The sequence below is a fragment of the Nycticebus coucang genome, chromosome 15 (genome assembly GCF_027406575.1).
Source record: "Nycticebus coucang isolate mNycCou1 chromosome 15, mNycCou1.pri, whole genome shotgun sequence".
NCBI lineage: Eukaryota > Metazoa > Chordata > Mammalia > Primates > Lorisidae > Nycticebus > Nycticebus coucang.
In genome coordinates this window covers 69,576,567-69,590,777 of record NC_069794.1, presented here as the reverse complement: position 1 = coordinate 69,590,777, position 14,211 = coordinate 69,576,567, and the positions used below count along the sequence as shown (strand labels likewise).

Genomic DNA, 14,211 nt, shown 5'->3' with positions numbered 1-14,211 from the left:
TTACAGAGCTAACTCTGGAACTATACCCTTATAGAAAGACATAATTTTTTCTCTTTTACTTTGAATTGTAAATAAAGTAGTCTTCATCACATATGTTAACCCAATCTTTTTTTTAACCTAATAGTGTTCCTTTCAAACTAAGATTATATTACACCCACCTCATCATACTTACAATACGCAAACAAAAGAAACACAAAGTGAAAGCAGCAATGTTGAAAGAAAGCAGAGATGACATTTTAAAAATATTGATAAACTAATTGATATTAAAAACTTAAAAATGCAAATGGAACAAAAGATATTCTGAATGAAAAAACTAAGAAAGGAGCAGACAGTAAGATCTGAGTTAAACAAATTTTAATGTGAAAAAATTAAGAATGTTTCTTAATGGACATAGTTTTACAACATTAACTGTAGCAATGCATTGTTCGTTCCTTCTAAAAAGATCATTGAAAAATAAAGTGTCAAGAGAAAAATGGCAACATGCTTTTTTTCCCTAACCCATTCTGCCTTCTACATTAGTATATCTCACACACACACATACATGTTTTTTTTTTGATCATGTATCATGTCAGCAAGGTAATAAACACCAATCTGTCTTACTTCATTTCCACTGAATGGCATGACAACAACGTTAGAGAGTTATCAGGGGCAAGGATGTGATGACAAATGAAAGGATATTAGACAGAAAGATACTTTGAAGAGTGTTTTTCTTTTTCTTTTTTTTTTTATTTTTATTTTTTATATATATATTTTTTTGTAGAGACAGAGTCTCACTGTACCACCCTCGGGTAGAGTGCCATGGCGTCACACGACTCATAGCAACCTCTAACTCTTGGGCTTACGCGATTCTCTTGCCTCAGCCTCCCAAGCAGCTGGGACTACAGGCGCCCGCCACAACGCCCGGCTATTTTTTGTTGCAGTTTGGCCGAGGCTGGGTTTGAACCCGCCACCCTCAGCATATGGGGCCGGCGCTCTGCTCACTGAGCCACAGGCGCCGCCCTGAAGAGTGTTTTTCAATTGCTTAACTAAAAAGTTAAGCCAAGTAGATTAATATATGCAACAGGAACATTCCATGGTATTGTACTTCATGATGCTGCAGTTGCTTTTTCCTATTCGCATATTCTTTGAGTAGATGGGGTTCTCCCCACTCCCTGGTTAGTTCTTTCTGTTGTCTCCCAGACAAGAGAAAGATCCTTAGATAGGAAGAGAAACTGAAGCACAGGCTTGGGACAAGATGTTGGAAATATGTGGTGGCTTTCTCTAGCCCTTGCTCTCTGAGTCTAACCTGGAAGAACTGAGCTGAAACATGACATTAACCACTAGTGTTACAGCCAAGGACATCAAGTTTCATTGTGTTCACTTTCTTTTGCTGCCCCCTCATTTTCTTTCAGCTGTCTGAGCCTCCTGATCTTGTATCAGCTCTGTAGCACCTGAGAGACTACTGAAGGGGAGCGCCCTCCACCTGCACCCAAAGCAGCAATGTAGCAGGGCCAGTGAGACAGATATCCACAGGGTTAAAAAACCATGTCCGGCAAAGAGAACCTCTTATTTCCAATGATACATCAATGAGGAAACACATACAAGGTCTGACAATTAAGTTTGTAAACTCATCCTAGACAAAAAAGTGCTACAAACCTCATTGCTGAATGTTGTAACCTTCAAAGTACTCCCCTTGGGAAGAAATGAACCTTGTCTATTCTTCAAAGCAAATTTGTAACTCTTTTTCTGGATTGGCCAGCACAGTTGTCATATTAATTACCCTTGATGTCCTGAATGTCATCAAAATATTTTCCTTTCGGGGCAGCTTCTGTGGTTCATTGAGTAGGGCACTGGCCCCATATACTGAGGGAGGCGGATTCAAACCCGGCCCCAGCCAAACTGCAACAAGAAAAAATAGTCGGGTGTTGTGGCGGATGCCTGTAGTCCCAGCTACTGGGGAGGCTGAAGCAAGAGAATCACCTAAGCCCAAGAGCTGGAGGTTGCTGTGAGCTGTGACACTACAGCACTCAATCAAGGGCAACAGAGTGAGACTCTGTCTCAAAAAAACATAAATAAATATTTTCCTTTCAATATTTCCTTTTTCTTTGGGTAAAGAAAAAAGTCATTGGGGACAGATCTGGTGAGTAGAGAGAGTATTCCAACACACTTATTTGTTTGCTGGCTAAAAGCTCCCTCACAGACAGTGCCACATGAGCTGGTGCACTGTCACAATGCAAGAGCCATGAGTTGTTGGCAAAATGTTCAGGTAATTTTCATTTAACTTTTTCACACAGCCTTTCAGCACTTCCAAATAGTAAACCTGCTTAACTGTTTGTCCAGTTGATATAAATTCATAATGAACAATCCCTCTGTTATCAAAAAAGGTTAGCAGCAACATCATTTTGACACTTGATTTGGATTGATGGAAAATGGAAATTGTTTGGTTGTAGAGAATTGACTGACTTCCATTGTGGACTTTGACGCTTTGTTTCAGGGTTATATTGGTACACCCATGTTTCATCACCAGTGATAATATGGACCAAAACATCATCTTTACCTCATCCAAAAGGTCTTGGCAAACTGACTCTTCTTTGCTTTTGTTCACTGATGAGCTCCTTTGGAACTACTTTCTTGGCACCTTTCTCATGCCAAGATTTTCAGTTAAGATTTTCTTGTTTTTCTATAGATCTTTACTTGGTCTGCTATGCTTCTCACAGTCAGCTGATGATTCTGACACACAATTCAATGGATTTTTCCAAAGTTTTCATCAGTCCTGCTCATTACCAGCCACCCTGACCTCTCTTCATCAGTGACAATGTTTAGACAGAATACTGCTGTCTTCTTCATGACATTATCCCCATAAACTTGAACTAACATGTCCCTGATTTCACTTCCACTCTTGCCAAGTTTAACAAGAAATTTAATGTTTGTTCATTGCTCTACTTGAAGCTCTAGCATCTTGGTGGCAGCACACAAAAACACACAACAATAATGAACACCACTTGGCAAGATACCACCAAATATCTACAAGAACACAGCTATGAGACACATATACCAAGGTTATGAAACCTTACCAAGTTATTTATATAGGGCTGCCAATATAAGAGCATGGTGGTGTTTGCAAACTTAATTGTCAGATCTTATAAAATAGATAACAGGAAAGTGGCTTGGTGAGGACAGCAGGATGGAAACACAGCAGGATGGGAACACATCAGGCTACTCTTCCAGCTCCTCTCCTTTCCTGTTCTCCATGTACAATAATACTAATCCTTACTGCTTTGGGGAACAGTCTGAAAACCTAGAAACTTAATTTTCAGAGTAAAATATGGTTTGGTAATTTAGCAACCATGATGTACAAAGAAAGCATTTAGACCAAATACGTAAAAATCAATAAAAGTTTAAAACTATGTTAATGGAAATTATGTTAAAATAGAAATAATATTATCCAACCTTAGAATAATCACAGGAAACATTATTCTAGAAAGCATTTCCCTATTTTTATTGCTTTTATCTATTAACACATAAAATTCCATCTAAAAGTTTTTAAAAACTTACTTGGTTAAAGTCCTTTTGTCTCAAGTATGTAATTGCTTTATTTATTTCCAGATCATTGGCTAGCTCTACATATTGAGAAGCTTTCACTACTTCTACGCACCTATAAAAGAAAGCATAAAAAGGTTGTTTGATTATGTTTTAGTATATTCATGATGTTGGTCTAAATATGACATTTCAAAGATTTTTGTTTTTTCTGAGACAGAGTCTGACTTCTTGCCTTAGGTAGTATGCTGTGGCATCACAGCTCACATTCAAACTCTTGGGCTTAAGCAAATCTCTTACCTCAGCCTCCCAAATAGCTGGGACTACAGGTACCCACCACAACACCCGGCTATTTTCAAAGGTTTTTGAAAAGAGTCGCTAGTGCTCTATAAGGTTAAGCAGGTGGTTTCTTCCAAGACAGGCTTTAAATTACTAAAGTCTTCAATTCTAAACTAATTTCCTTATCCAACTTCTCAGTAGCCTACTGTCAGTTCTAATTATTTATGGTATTTTAAATAAAAATTGGATTGATATATACACTCTCATTTTTTAATATCCTAAAAAGATTTCATTTTGTGACAGGTAACATTGTTTCTATATTTTTTCACCTCTTAAATGCTCTCATGGAAGAAAAATTCTATACAAGTTATAGAAGACATTTAATTCTTTGTATCCCATTTGAACTATTGTAGATCTGTTTATCAAAGGATAGAACATTTACTTTTTACCGTATGTCAGGAATTGTGCTAATTGCTTTATAAGCACGTTGAATTTTCATAAAATGCCACAAAGCATTGAGCCAGGAGCTCTGACACTAAATGTGTATTTCTTTTATTTTTTTTTTTAGAAATAGAGTCTCACTTTGTTGCCCGCAGTACAGTGCTGTGGCGTCACAGCTCACAGCAACCTCCAGCTCTTGGGCTTAGGCAATTCTCTTGTCTCAGCCTCCCAAGTAGCTAGGATCATAGGCACCCGTCACAACACCTGGCTATTTTTTGCTGCAGTTTGGCTGGGGCTGGGTTTGAACCCGCCACCAGCGGTATATGGGGCCAGTGCCCTACACACTGAGCCACAGGCACTGCCCTAAATGTGTATTTCTTATAATGACAAAGGTTTAGACAAGACCATCAAGGTAAGTAGAGAACTTGGGGAAGTGAAAAGAATAGAGGGCTGACAAGAGTCAGGGGAACAAAGGCTTTTCTGTGACCAGAAGAGAAGAAGGACATGATGTAGTCTGACAGGAAATGGCAAAACAACCAGAAGAGGATTTTTGACAGTGTGCAAAGATCATTCAGTGAGGAAATGAAAGTCTTTTTTGCAAATTGTTTTGGCAAAAACCAGCTATCTGACTGTCAAAAGAATGAAGATAGATGCTTGCTTAATACCATATATAAAAATTAACTAAAGAAGACCTAAATTTAAAATCTAAAACTTTGAAACTCTTAGAAGAAAATATAAGGCAAAATCTTCATGACTATATTTGGCAATGATTTCTTGGATATGACACTAAAGGTGCAGACAACAAAAGAAAAATAGACAAAGTAGATCTCATGAAAAAAAATGTCTTTGAGATAGGGTCTTATTTTGTTGCCTGGGCTAGGGTGTTGTGATGTCATCAGATCTCTTGTCCTCAAGTGATCTGCCTGCTTTAGCAGCCCAAGTAGCTAGCTGGGACTACAGGTGCACACTATCATACCCAGCTAAAATTTTTCTGTTTTTTGTAGAGACCAGGTCTTGCTATGTTGCTCAAGCTGGTCTTGAACTCCTGACCTCAAGTTATCTTCTGACCTCAGTATCACAAAGTGCTAGGATTACAGGAGTGAAACACCAACCCCAACCATCATGAAAATTTAAGAACTCTGTGTATCAAAAGAACTATCCACAGAGTAAAAAGGTACAGAATGGGAGAAAATGTTTGCAAATCATATATTTGATAAGAGATTAATACCCAGAATGTATATAGAACTCCTAAAATTCAACAATTCAAAAATGGCAAAGGACTTGAATTTCTCCAAAGAAAGTAGACAAATCACTAATAAGCACATGAAAGGATGCTCAACAGCACTAATCTTAGGGAAGTATATTTCAAAACCACAATGAAATACCACCCCACACCATTCAGATGGCTACTATCCAAAAAACAGAAAATAACAAGTATTAGATATGGAATAATTGGAACCCTTAGGCACTATTAGTGGGAATGCACAGTGGTGCAACCACCGTAGAAAACAGTATAGCGGTTCTGCAAAAAACTACAAATAGAACTACCATATGATCCAGCAGTTCCACTTCTCAGTATATATTCAAAAAACTGAAAGTGGAGTCTTGAAAAAGTATGTCACAGCAGCATTATTCACAGTAGCAACCCAACTGTCCATTAATAGATAAATGGATAAGCAAAATATGGTATATCCATATAAAATATTTTTTCAGATTTAAAAACAAAGGAAATTCTGATAATAAGCCATACCATAAATGAACCTTGAAGATACTATTCTAAGTGAAACAGCCAGTCATGAAAAGAAAAATACTGATAATACTGTAAAATTTGATGAAAATATCTATAAACATATAGCAAATATAACCCTTAATGGTAAATTGTTAAAAGCTTTGCTCCATGAGATCAGAAACAAAACAAAAATTGACCCTTCTATACAGCACTAAACTGGATGTCTTAGTGCAATAAAGCTAGAAAACAAAAAAGAGCATAAAGATTGGAAAAGAAGAAATAAAACTGTCATAATTTATAGATGGCACAAATGTGTATGTAGATATTCCAGAAAAATCTAGAAATATCCATTCAAGTCAGTAAATTAATTTATGAAGGCCACTATGTAAAAAATAAGTATCTAAAAATCAACTATATATCTATATACCAGATAAACATAAGTATAAAATTAAATTTAAAAACTATACCCCTTATAACCAAAAAAAGCATCAAATACTTAGGAATAAATATAACAAAAGATATGCATATCTCTCAACATAAAACTATATTATTAAAAGAAATTAAGAAGACCTAAAAAACGGAACATATAACATGATTCAGATTGGAAGACTCAATGTTTTAAAAATGTCAATTTTCCCCACCATGATCTACAGATTTCAATGAAATCCTAACTAATCTCCGATCACGTCAAGACAAGGAAAAGACAAACGACAGACTGGGAGAAAATGTGAAACACTTATCTGATAAAGAACTATTATCTAGAGAAAATATGTAAAAAATACAGGACTACATAGACGTGAAAAGAAGGATACTCATTGACAGCACGGGAGCAGAAGTAAGAAGCAGAGCGCGGCCTCATTCAGCCTCAGCAGGGATGTGCATATAAGGCCACTCAGCCCACCACACCTGCTCTGCATGAGCCTGAGAACAACTGTCAACAGGAGTGATTTGGGATCACAAATGAATTTTTAGGGCTCCCATCCAGAAGGAAAGTTAAAGGACAGAAATTTAGCAAGTAACCTGGCAGATTAGAGCTGCGCCAAGAGAGAAGGTTGAAGAACACACATCAACCCTGCTGAGGTGAGCTGCGACCCCAAGGATACAAACAAAAGGTACAAAATCCATCACCAAGAAGACAGGAGTCCCCTCGCCCATGAGAATGGCTCGGAGTACCCCATAAACAAATGAACAGAGTTCAAAAGTCCTCCCATTAAACTCCATAGGAGAGACCCTCTAAAAACTGAACCTACTTCCCCTACTAGGGTGCCATGGCACTCTCCTGGCAGGCATAAAACTGTGTAAACTATATATATTCTCTACCTACAATTCTGAGCTCCCAGTACTCCCCTCCACACTCACCCTGAGGTCTGGAGGCCTGTCCCCCAGGAGTCCACATTCTTGGGTTATTTCTCGAGGGGTATGAATGGAGACTGGACAGCTGCTGGTCAGTACTGATTCTATAGCACAGAAGTGAGGAGACGATGTTCGGCTGAGAGGGAACCACGCCGGAGAGGTGTTGCCCCAAGGCGCAGAGCAGCAGCCATTTTTGGCAACAATAGAGCTCACCCCTAGGTATTCTGGACTCACACCCACTGTCTCTCTGGGAAACCAGAGGAGGCCAGGCATCTTCTCAGGTGGTAACAACTGGCTAAACGCAGGCCCTGTGAGTAAAGTGTTTGCCTGAGGCGATACTGGCCTAGGTGAAGTGCGGGCACTAGAAAACGCACACGCAGTGCTGGTTGACTTCCCAGGCGGGGCTGACCCAGAGGACCGCTTTACTGAGCCTAAGAAGCACCGGCCCCCTGGGGATCATCAGCCTAGACAGAGAAGGGCAGGAGGCTAGAACTGACAGCTAACCGTGCTGAGAATAGAAACCTGCAGCAACAAAGACATGGCCTGAGGCGCAGGTTCTGTGAACACAAAACAGCTTCTCTTCTGCAGGGGAATTTAACTGGGACAGAAACAAATTCCGCAAAGTTGTTTTGTTCTGTCAGTAACATCAATCAGGGGTGGGGGTGGAACTGAGTGAACACCCCCAGCATCCATCAAGACCTCACCTCCCCTGGCCAGATAGAGGCAGAGAGCAGCGGTCTGGCTGAGGAGACAGATTTCCTTGTGATTCAGGCACATGCAAACCCTTAGAGTATCTGCTCATTGGAGTGAACTGGGTCACACCCTACAGGGTTATCAGTGACTGGGTGTGACAGAGGTGCAAGGTGGGGTAGGAGGCATCGACCTTCCCAGACTAATCTATTTGCTGGGTGGGTCCTCCTGACCTCACAGAGCACCAGAGCAAGTCATAATTCGAGTTCTCAGCCGACCCCTGTGATCTAGTTGCCAGAGACCTTTTAAACTCTTCCACCTGAGATAGGTGCTGACTGAGACAATTGATTTGGACCTTTTGAACTGAGCCAATCACCCAAGGGCTGTCCAAGTGGTGCCCTGGGTATGTGATTGTAGGAAGGTTTCCTTTTCCTTTTCTAATTGTTGCCTGTGGGCGGCGGGGTGACTTAATTGCTGGTATTTCTCCACAGCTGAGACTTCAACCCAGAGTAACTCTTTCACCAGGGTCAGACAGAGACCAGCTGAAAACAAGACAGAGCCACTTAGCCCCACCACACCAAACAGGTCCCCAGTTTCTCATGCTGTAGCACTGTACAGATCCTCGGCAAAGCTCCAGGGGAAAAGTCAAACAGTGTAAAATAATCATGGGGCAGAATCAGTGGAAAAACTCCGGTAACATGAATAACCAGATTAGATCAACGCCCCCAAGGAAAGATATGGCAGATGTAACTGAAGATCCCATTCATAAACAGATGGCCTAGATGTCAGAAATTTGGATTGCAAACAAGATTAATAGAATGGAGGAAAATTTGGAATTAGAAAATCGAGGAGCAATTCAAAAGTTGGAATTAGAAATTTGAGGAGAAATTTAAAAGTTGTCTCAAGAAGTCAACGAATTTAAAGACAAAACCACCAAAGATTTTGACACATTGAAGCAAGAATTTGCAGTCCTCAAAGACCTGAAAATACACCAGAATCCCTTAGTAACAGAGCGGAGCAAGCAGAAGAAAGGATTTCTGACATTGAAGACAAAGCTTTTGAACGCTCCCAAACAATCAAAGAGGAAGACAAATGGAGAGCAAAAACAAATCATTCTCTCAGAGAGATCTGGGATAATTGGAAGGTGGCTAATATCCGCCTCATTGGAATCCCTGAAAGAGATGAAGTGGCTTCGCAAGGCAGATAGGTCCTTCCCCATGAAATTATGAAAGAGAATTTTCCAAACATGCCAAGACATTCTGAAATTCAGATACCAGACAGTTTCAGAACCCCAGCAAGACTCAACTCGAATAAGAATCCCCCAGGCACATCATAATTAACTTCACTAAAGTTAATATGGAGGAGATAATTCTGAAAGTAGCCAGAGGTAAGAAAACCATTACCTACAAAGAAAAGAATATTAGAATGACTGCAGATTCTCTGCTGAAACTTTTCAAGCCAGAAGAGGGTTGTCATAGACTTTTAACCTACTAAAACAAAATAACTTTCAACCCCGGATCTTGTATTCAGCTAAACTGAGTTTCATTTATGATGGAGAAATTAAATACTTTAATGACATTCACAAGTTGAAGAAATTTGCCATAACCAAACCAGCTCTTCAGGATATTCTCAGACCTATCCTCCATAATGACAAACCCAATCCTCTACCACAAAAGTAAACTCACTCAGAAACTTTTGATCAAACTCCAACTTCCACAGTGGTGAAAGGATTAAAAATGTCCACTGGACTTTCGAAAAACTCGATACTCAAAATTTTACCAGACTTATCTATATTCTATATTAATGTAAATGGCTTAAACTGTCCTCAAAAAAGGCACAGGTTAGCTGACTGGATACAAAAACTCAGGCTAAATATTTGCTGCATACAAGAATCACATCTTACCTTAAAAGATAAATACAGACTCAGGGTGAAAAGATGGTCGTCCATATTTCAGGAAAATGGTAATCAGAAAAAAGCAGGTGTTGCAATTCTATTTGCAGATACAATAGGTTTTAAACCAAAAAATGTAAGGAAGGATAAGAATGGTCACTTCATATTTGTTAAGGGTAATACTCAATATGATGAGATTTCAATTATTAATATTTATGCACCCAACCAGAATGCGCCTCAATTTATAAGAGAAACTCTCACAGACATAAGCAACTTGATTTCCTCCAGTTTCATAATAGTCGGAGATTTCAACACTCCTTTGGCAGTGTTGAATAGATCCTCCAGTAAGAACCTGAACAAAGAAATTTTACATTTAAACCTATTCATCCAACATTTGGATTTAGCAAACATCTACATAACATTTCATCCCAACAAAGCTGAATACACATACTTCTTATCAGCCCACGGAACATACTCCAAAATCAATCACATACTAGGTCACGAGTCTAATCTCAGTAAATTTAAAGGAATAGAAATTATTCCATGCATCTTCTCGGACCACCATGGAATAAAAGTTGAACTCAGTAACAACAGGAATCTGCATACTCATACAAAACACGCAAGTTAAATAACCTTATGCTGAATGATAGCTGGGTCATAGATGAGATTAAGAATGAAACTGCCAAATTTTTGGAACAAAATGACAATGAGACACGAATTATCAGAACCTCCAGGATACTGCAATTTCCCTAAGAGGGAAATTTATAGCACTGCAAGCCTTCCTCAAGAGAACGAAAAGAGAGGAAGTTAACAACTTAATGGGACATCTCAAGTAGGAAGTGAACAACTTCAAGGGACATCTCAAGCAACTGGAAAAAGAAGAACATTCTAAGCCCCAATCTAGTAGGAGAAAAGAAATAACCAAAATTAGAGCAAAATTAAATGAAATTGAAAACAAAAGAATTATACAACAGATCGATAAATCAAAAAGTTGGTTTTTTGAAAAAGGTCAATAAAATAGGTAAACCTTTGGCTAACCTAACCAAGAAAAAAAGAGTAAAATTTCCAATTTCATCAATCAGATATGACAAAGACGAAATAATAACAGACTCCTCAGAAATTCAAAAAATCCTTAATGAATATTACAAGAACTTTATCTAAGAAATATGAAAATCTGAAAGAAACTGACCAATACTTGGAAGCACATCACCTTCCAAGACTTAGCCAGAATCAAGTGGAAATGTTGAACAGGCCTATATCAAGTTCTGAAATAGCATCAACCATACAAAACCTCCCTAAAAAGAAAAGCCCGGGACCAGATGGTTTCACGTCAGAATTCTACCAAACCTTTAAAGAGGAATTAGTACCTATATTAATCAACCTGTTCCAAAAGATAGAAAAAGAAGGCTGGGACCAGATGGCTTCACGTCAGAATTCTACCAACCTTTAAAGAGGACCTAGTACCTATATTACTCAACCTGTTCCAAAGTATAGAAAACAAAGGAATACTACCCAACACATTCTATGCAGCAAACATCACCCTGATCCCCAAACCAGGAAAAGACCCAACAAGAAAAGAAAATTATAGACCAATATCACTAATGAATATAGATGCAAAATATTCAACAAGATCCTAACAAACGGAATTCAGCAAAACATCAAACAAACTATACATCATGACCAAGTCAGTTCTATCCCAGGGTCTTAAGGCTGGTGCAATATCCATAAATCTATAAATATAATTCAGCACATAAACAAATTAAAAACAAAGACCATATGATTCTCTCAACTGATGCAGAAAAAACTTTTGATAATATCCAGCATCCCTTCATGATCAGAACACTTAAGAAAACTGGTATAGAAGGGACATTTATTAAACTGATAGAGGCCATCTACAGCAAACCCACAGCCAATATCGTATTGAATGGATTTAAATTGAAATCATTTACACTCAGCTCAGGAAGCAGACAAGGCTGCCCATTGTCTCCACTGCTCTTTAACATTGGTATAGAAGGAGGCCATCTACAGCAGACCCACAGCCAATATCATATTGAATGGAGCTAAATTGAAATCATTTTCCACTCAATCAGGAAGCAGGCCAGGTTTCCCACTGTCTCCACTGCTCTTTAACATTATAAGGGAAGTTTTAGCCATGGCAATTAGGGAAGAAAAGGCGATCAAGGGTATCCATATACGGTCAGAAGAGATCAAACTTTCACTCATCGCAGATGATATGATTGTATATCTGGAAAACACCAGGGATTCTACTACAAAACTCTTAGAAGTGATCAAGGAATGCAGGAGCGTCTCAGGTTACCTAATCAACATTAATAAATCCATAGCCTTTATATATACCAACAATAGTCTAGCTGAAAAACAGTTAAGGACTCTATTCCATTCACAGTAGTTAGTGCCAAAGAAGATGAAATATTGTGAGTTTATTTAACAAAGGACACGAAATATCTCTATAAAGAAAACTATGAAACTATAAGAAAAGAAATAGCTGAAAATGTTAACAAATGGAAAAACATACCATGCCTATGGCTGGGAAGAATCAACATTGTTAAAATGTCCATACTACCCAAAGCAATATAAAATTTTAATGCAATCCCTATTAAAGCTCCACTGCCATACTTTAAAGATCTTGAAAAAAATAATACTTTGTTTTATATGGAATCAGTAAAAACCTCGAATAGCCAAGACATTACTCAGAAATAAAAACAAAGCCGGAGGAATCATGCTATCGGACCTGAGACAATACTATAAATCGATAGTGTTCAAAACAGCATGGTACTGGCACAAAAAAAGAGAAGTAGATATCTGGAACAGAATAGAGAACCAAGAGATGAATCCAGCTACTTACCATTATTTGATCTTTGACAAGCCAATTAAAAACATTCAATGGGGAAACGATTCCCTGTTTAACAAATGGTGCTGGATGAACTGGCTGGCAACCTGTAGAAGACTGAAACTGGACCTATACCTTTCACCATTAACTAAGGTAGACTTTCATTTGAGTAAAGATTTAAACTTAAGACATGAAACTATAACAATACTAGAAGAATGTGCAGGGAATACTCTTGAAGAAAATAGTCTGGTTGAATATTTTATGAGGAGGACCCCCCGAGAAACTGAAGCAGCTTCAGAAATACACTACTGGGACCTGATCAAACTAAAAAGCTTCTGCACAGCCAAGAACACAGTAAGTAAAGCAAGCAGACAGCCCTCAGAATGGGAGAAGATATTTGCAGGTTAAGTCTCCGACAAAGGTTTAATAACCAGAATCCACAGAGAACTAAAACGTATTAGCAAGAAAAGAACAAATGATCCCATCTCAGGCTGGGCAAGGGACTTGAAGAGAAATTTCTCTGAAGAAGACAGGCGCATGGCCTACAGACATATGAAAAAATGCTCATTATCCTTAATCATCAGAGAAATGCAAATCAAAACTACTTTGAGATATCATCTAACTCCAGTAAGATTAGCCCATATCACAAAATCTCAAGACCAGAGATATTGGCATGGATGTGGAGAAAAGGAAATACTTCTACACTGCTGGTGGGAATGCAAATTAATACATTCCTTTTGGAAAGATGTTTGGAGAACACTTAGAGATCTAAAAATTGACCTGCCATTCAATCCTATAATTCCTCTACTAGGTATATACCCAGGAGACCAAAAATCACATTATAAAAAAGATATTTATACCAGAAAGTTTATTGCAGCCTAATTCATAATTTCTAAGTCATGGAAAAAGCCCAACTGCCCATCGACCCAGGAATGGACTAATAAATTGTGGTTTATGTACACCATGGAATATTATGCAGCCTTAAAGAAAGATGGAGACTTTACCTCTTTCATGTTTACATGGATGGAGCTGGAACATACTCTTCTTAGTAAAGTATCCCAAGAATGGAAGAAAAAGTATCCAATGTACTCAGCCCTACTATGAAACTAATTTATGGCTTTCACATGAAAGCCATAACCCAGTTATAACCTAAGAATATGGGGAAGGGGAAGAGGGAGGGGAGAGAGGGGGAGGATGGGCGGAGGGAGGGTGATGGTGGGATTACACCTACAGTGCATCTTACAAAGGTACATGTGAAACGTAGTAAATGTAGAATATAAATGTCTTAACACAATAACTATGAAAATGCCAGCAAGGCTATGTTAACCAGTGTGATGAAAATATGTCAAATGTTCTATAAAACCAGTGTGTGGTTCCCCATGATTGCATTAATGTACACAGCTATGATTTAATAAAAAAAAAAAAAAAAAAGAACTAGGAGGAGAGCAAGATGGCGGCCGAGTA

The 14,211-nt window shown here is 38.4% G+C and overlaps 1 protein-coding gene across 8 annotated transcripts in view; it reads right to left on the bottom strand.

Moving 5' to 3' along the window:
* The window catches only part of IFT88 (intraflagellar transport 88), a 164,591-nt gene that overhangs the window by 98,157 nt on the left and 52,223 nt on the right, over window positions 1-14,211 (bottom strand). For all 8 annotated transcript variants that reach the window (XR_008374646.1, XR_008374647.1, XM_053563849.1 and 5 more), the window contains one exon: window positions 3,535-3,634. Coding sequence is in view for 6 of the 8 variants with exons in the window: in XM_053563849.1 (XP_053419824.1) it covers window positions 3,535-3,634 (100 nt within the window). In the remaining 2 variants the exon portion in view is untranslated. The remainder of the gene's footprint in view (window positions 1-3,534; window positions 3,635-14,211) is intronic.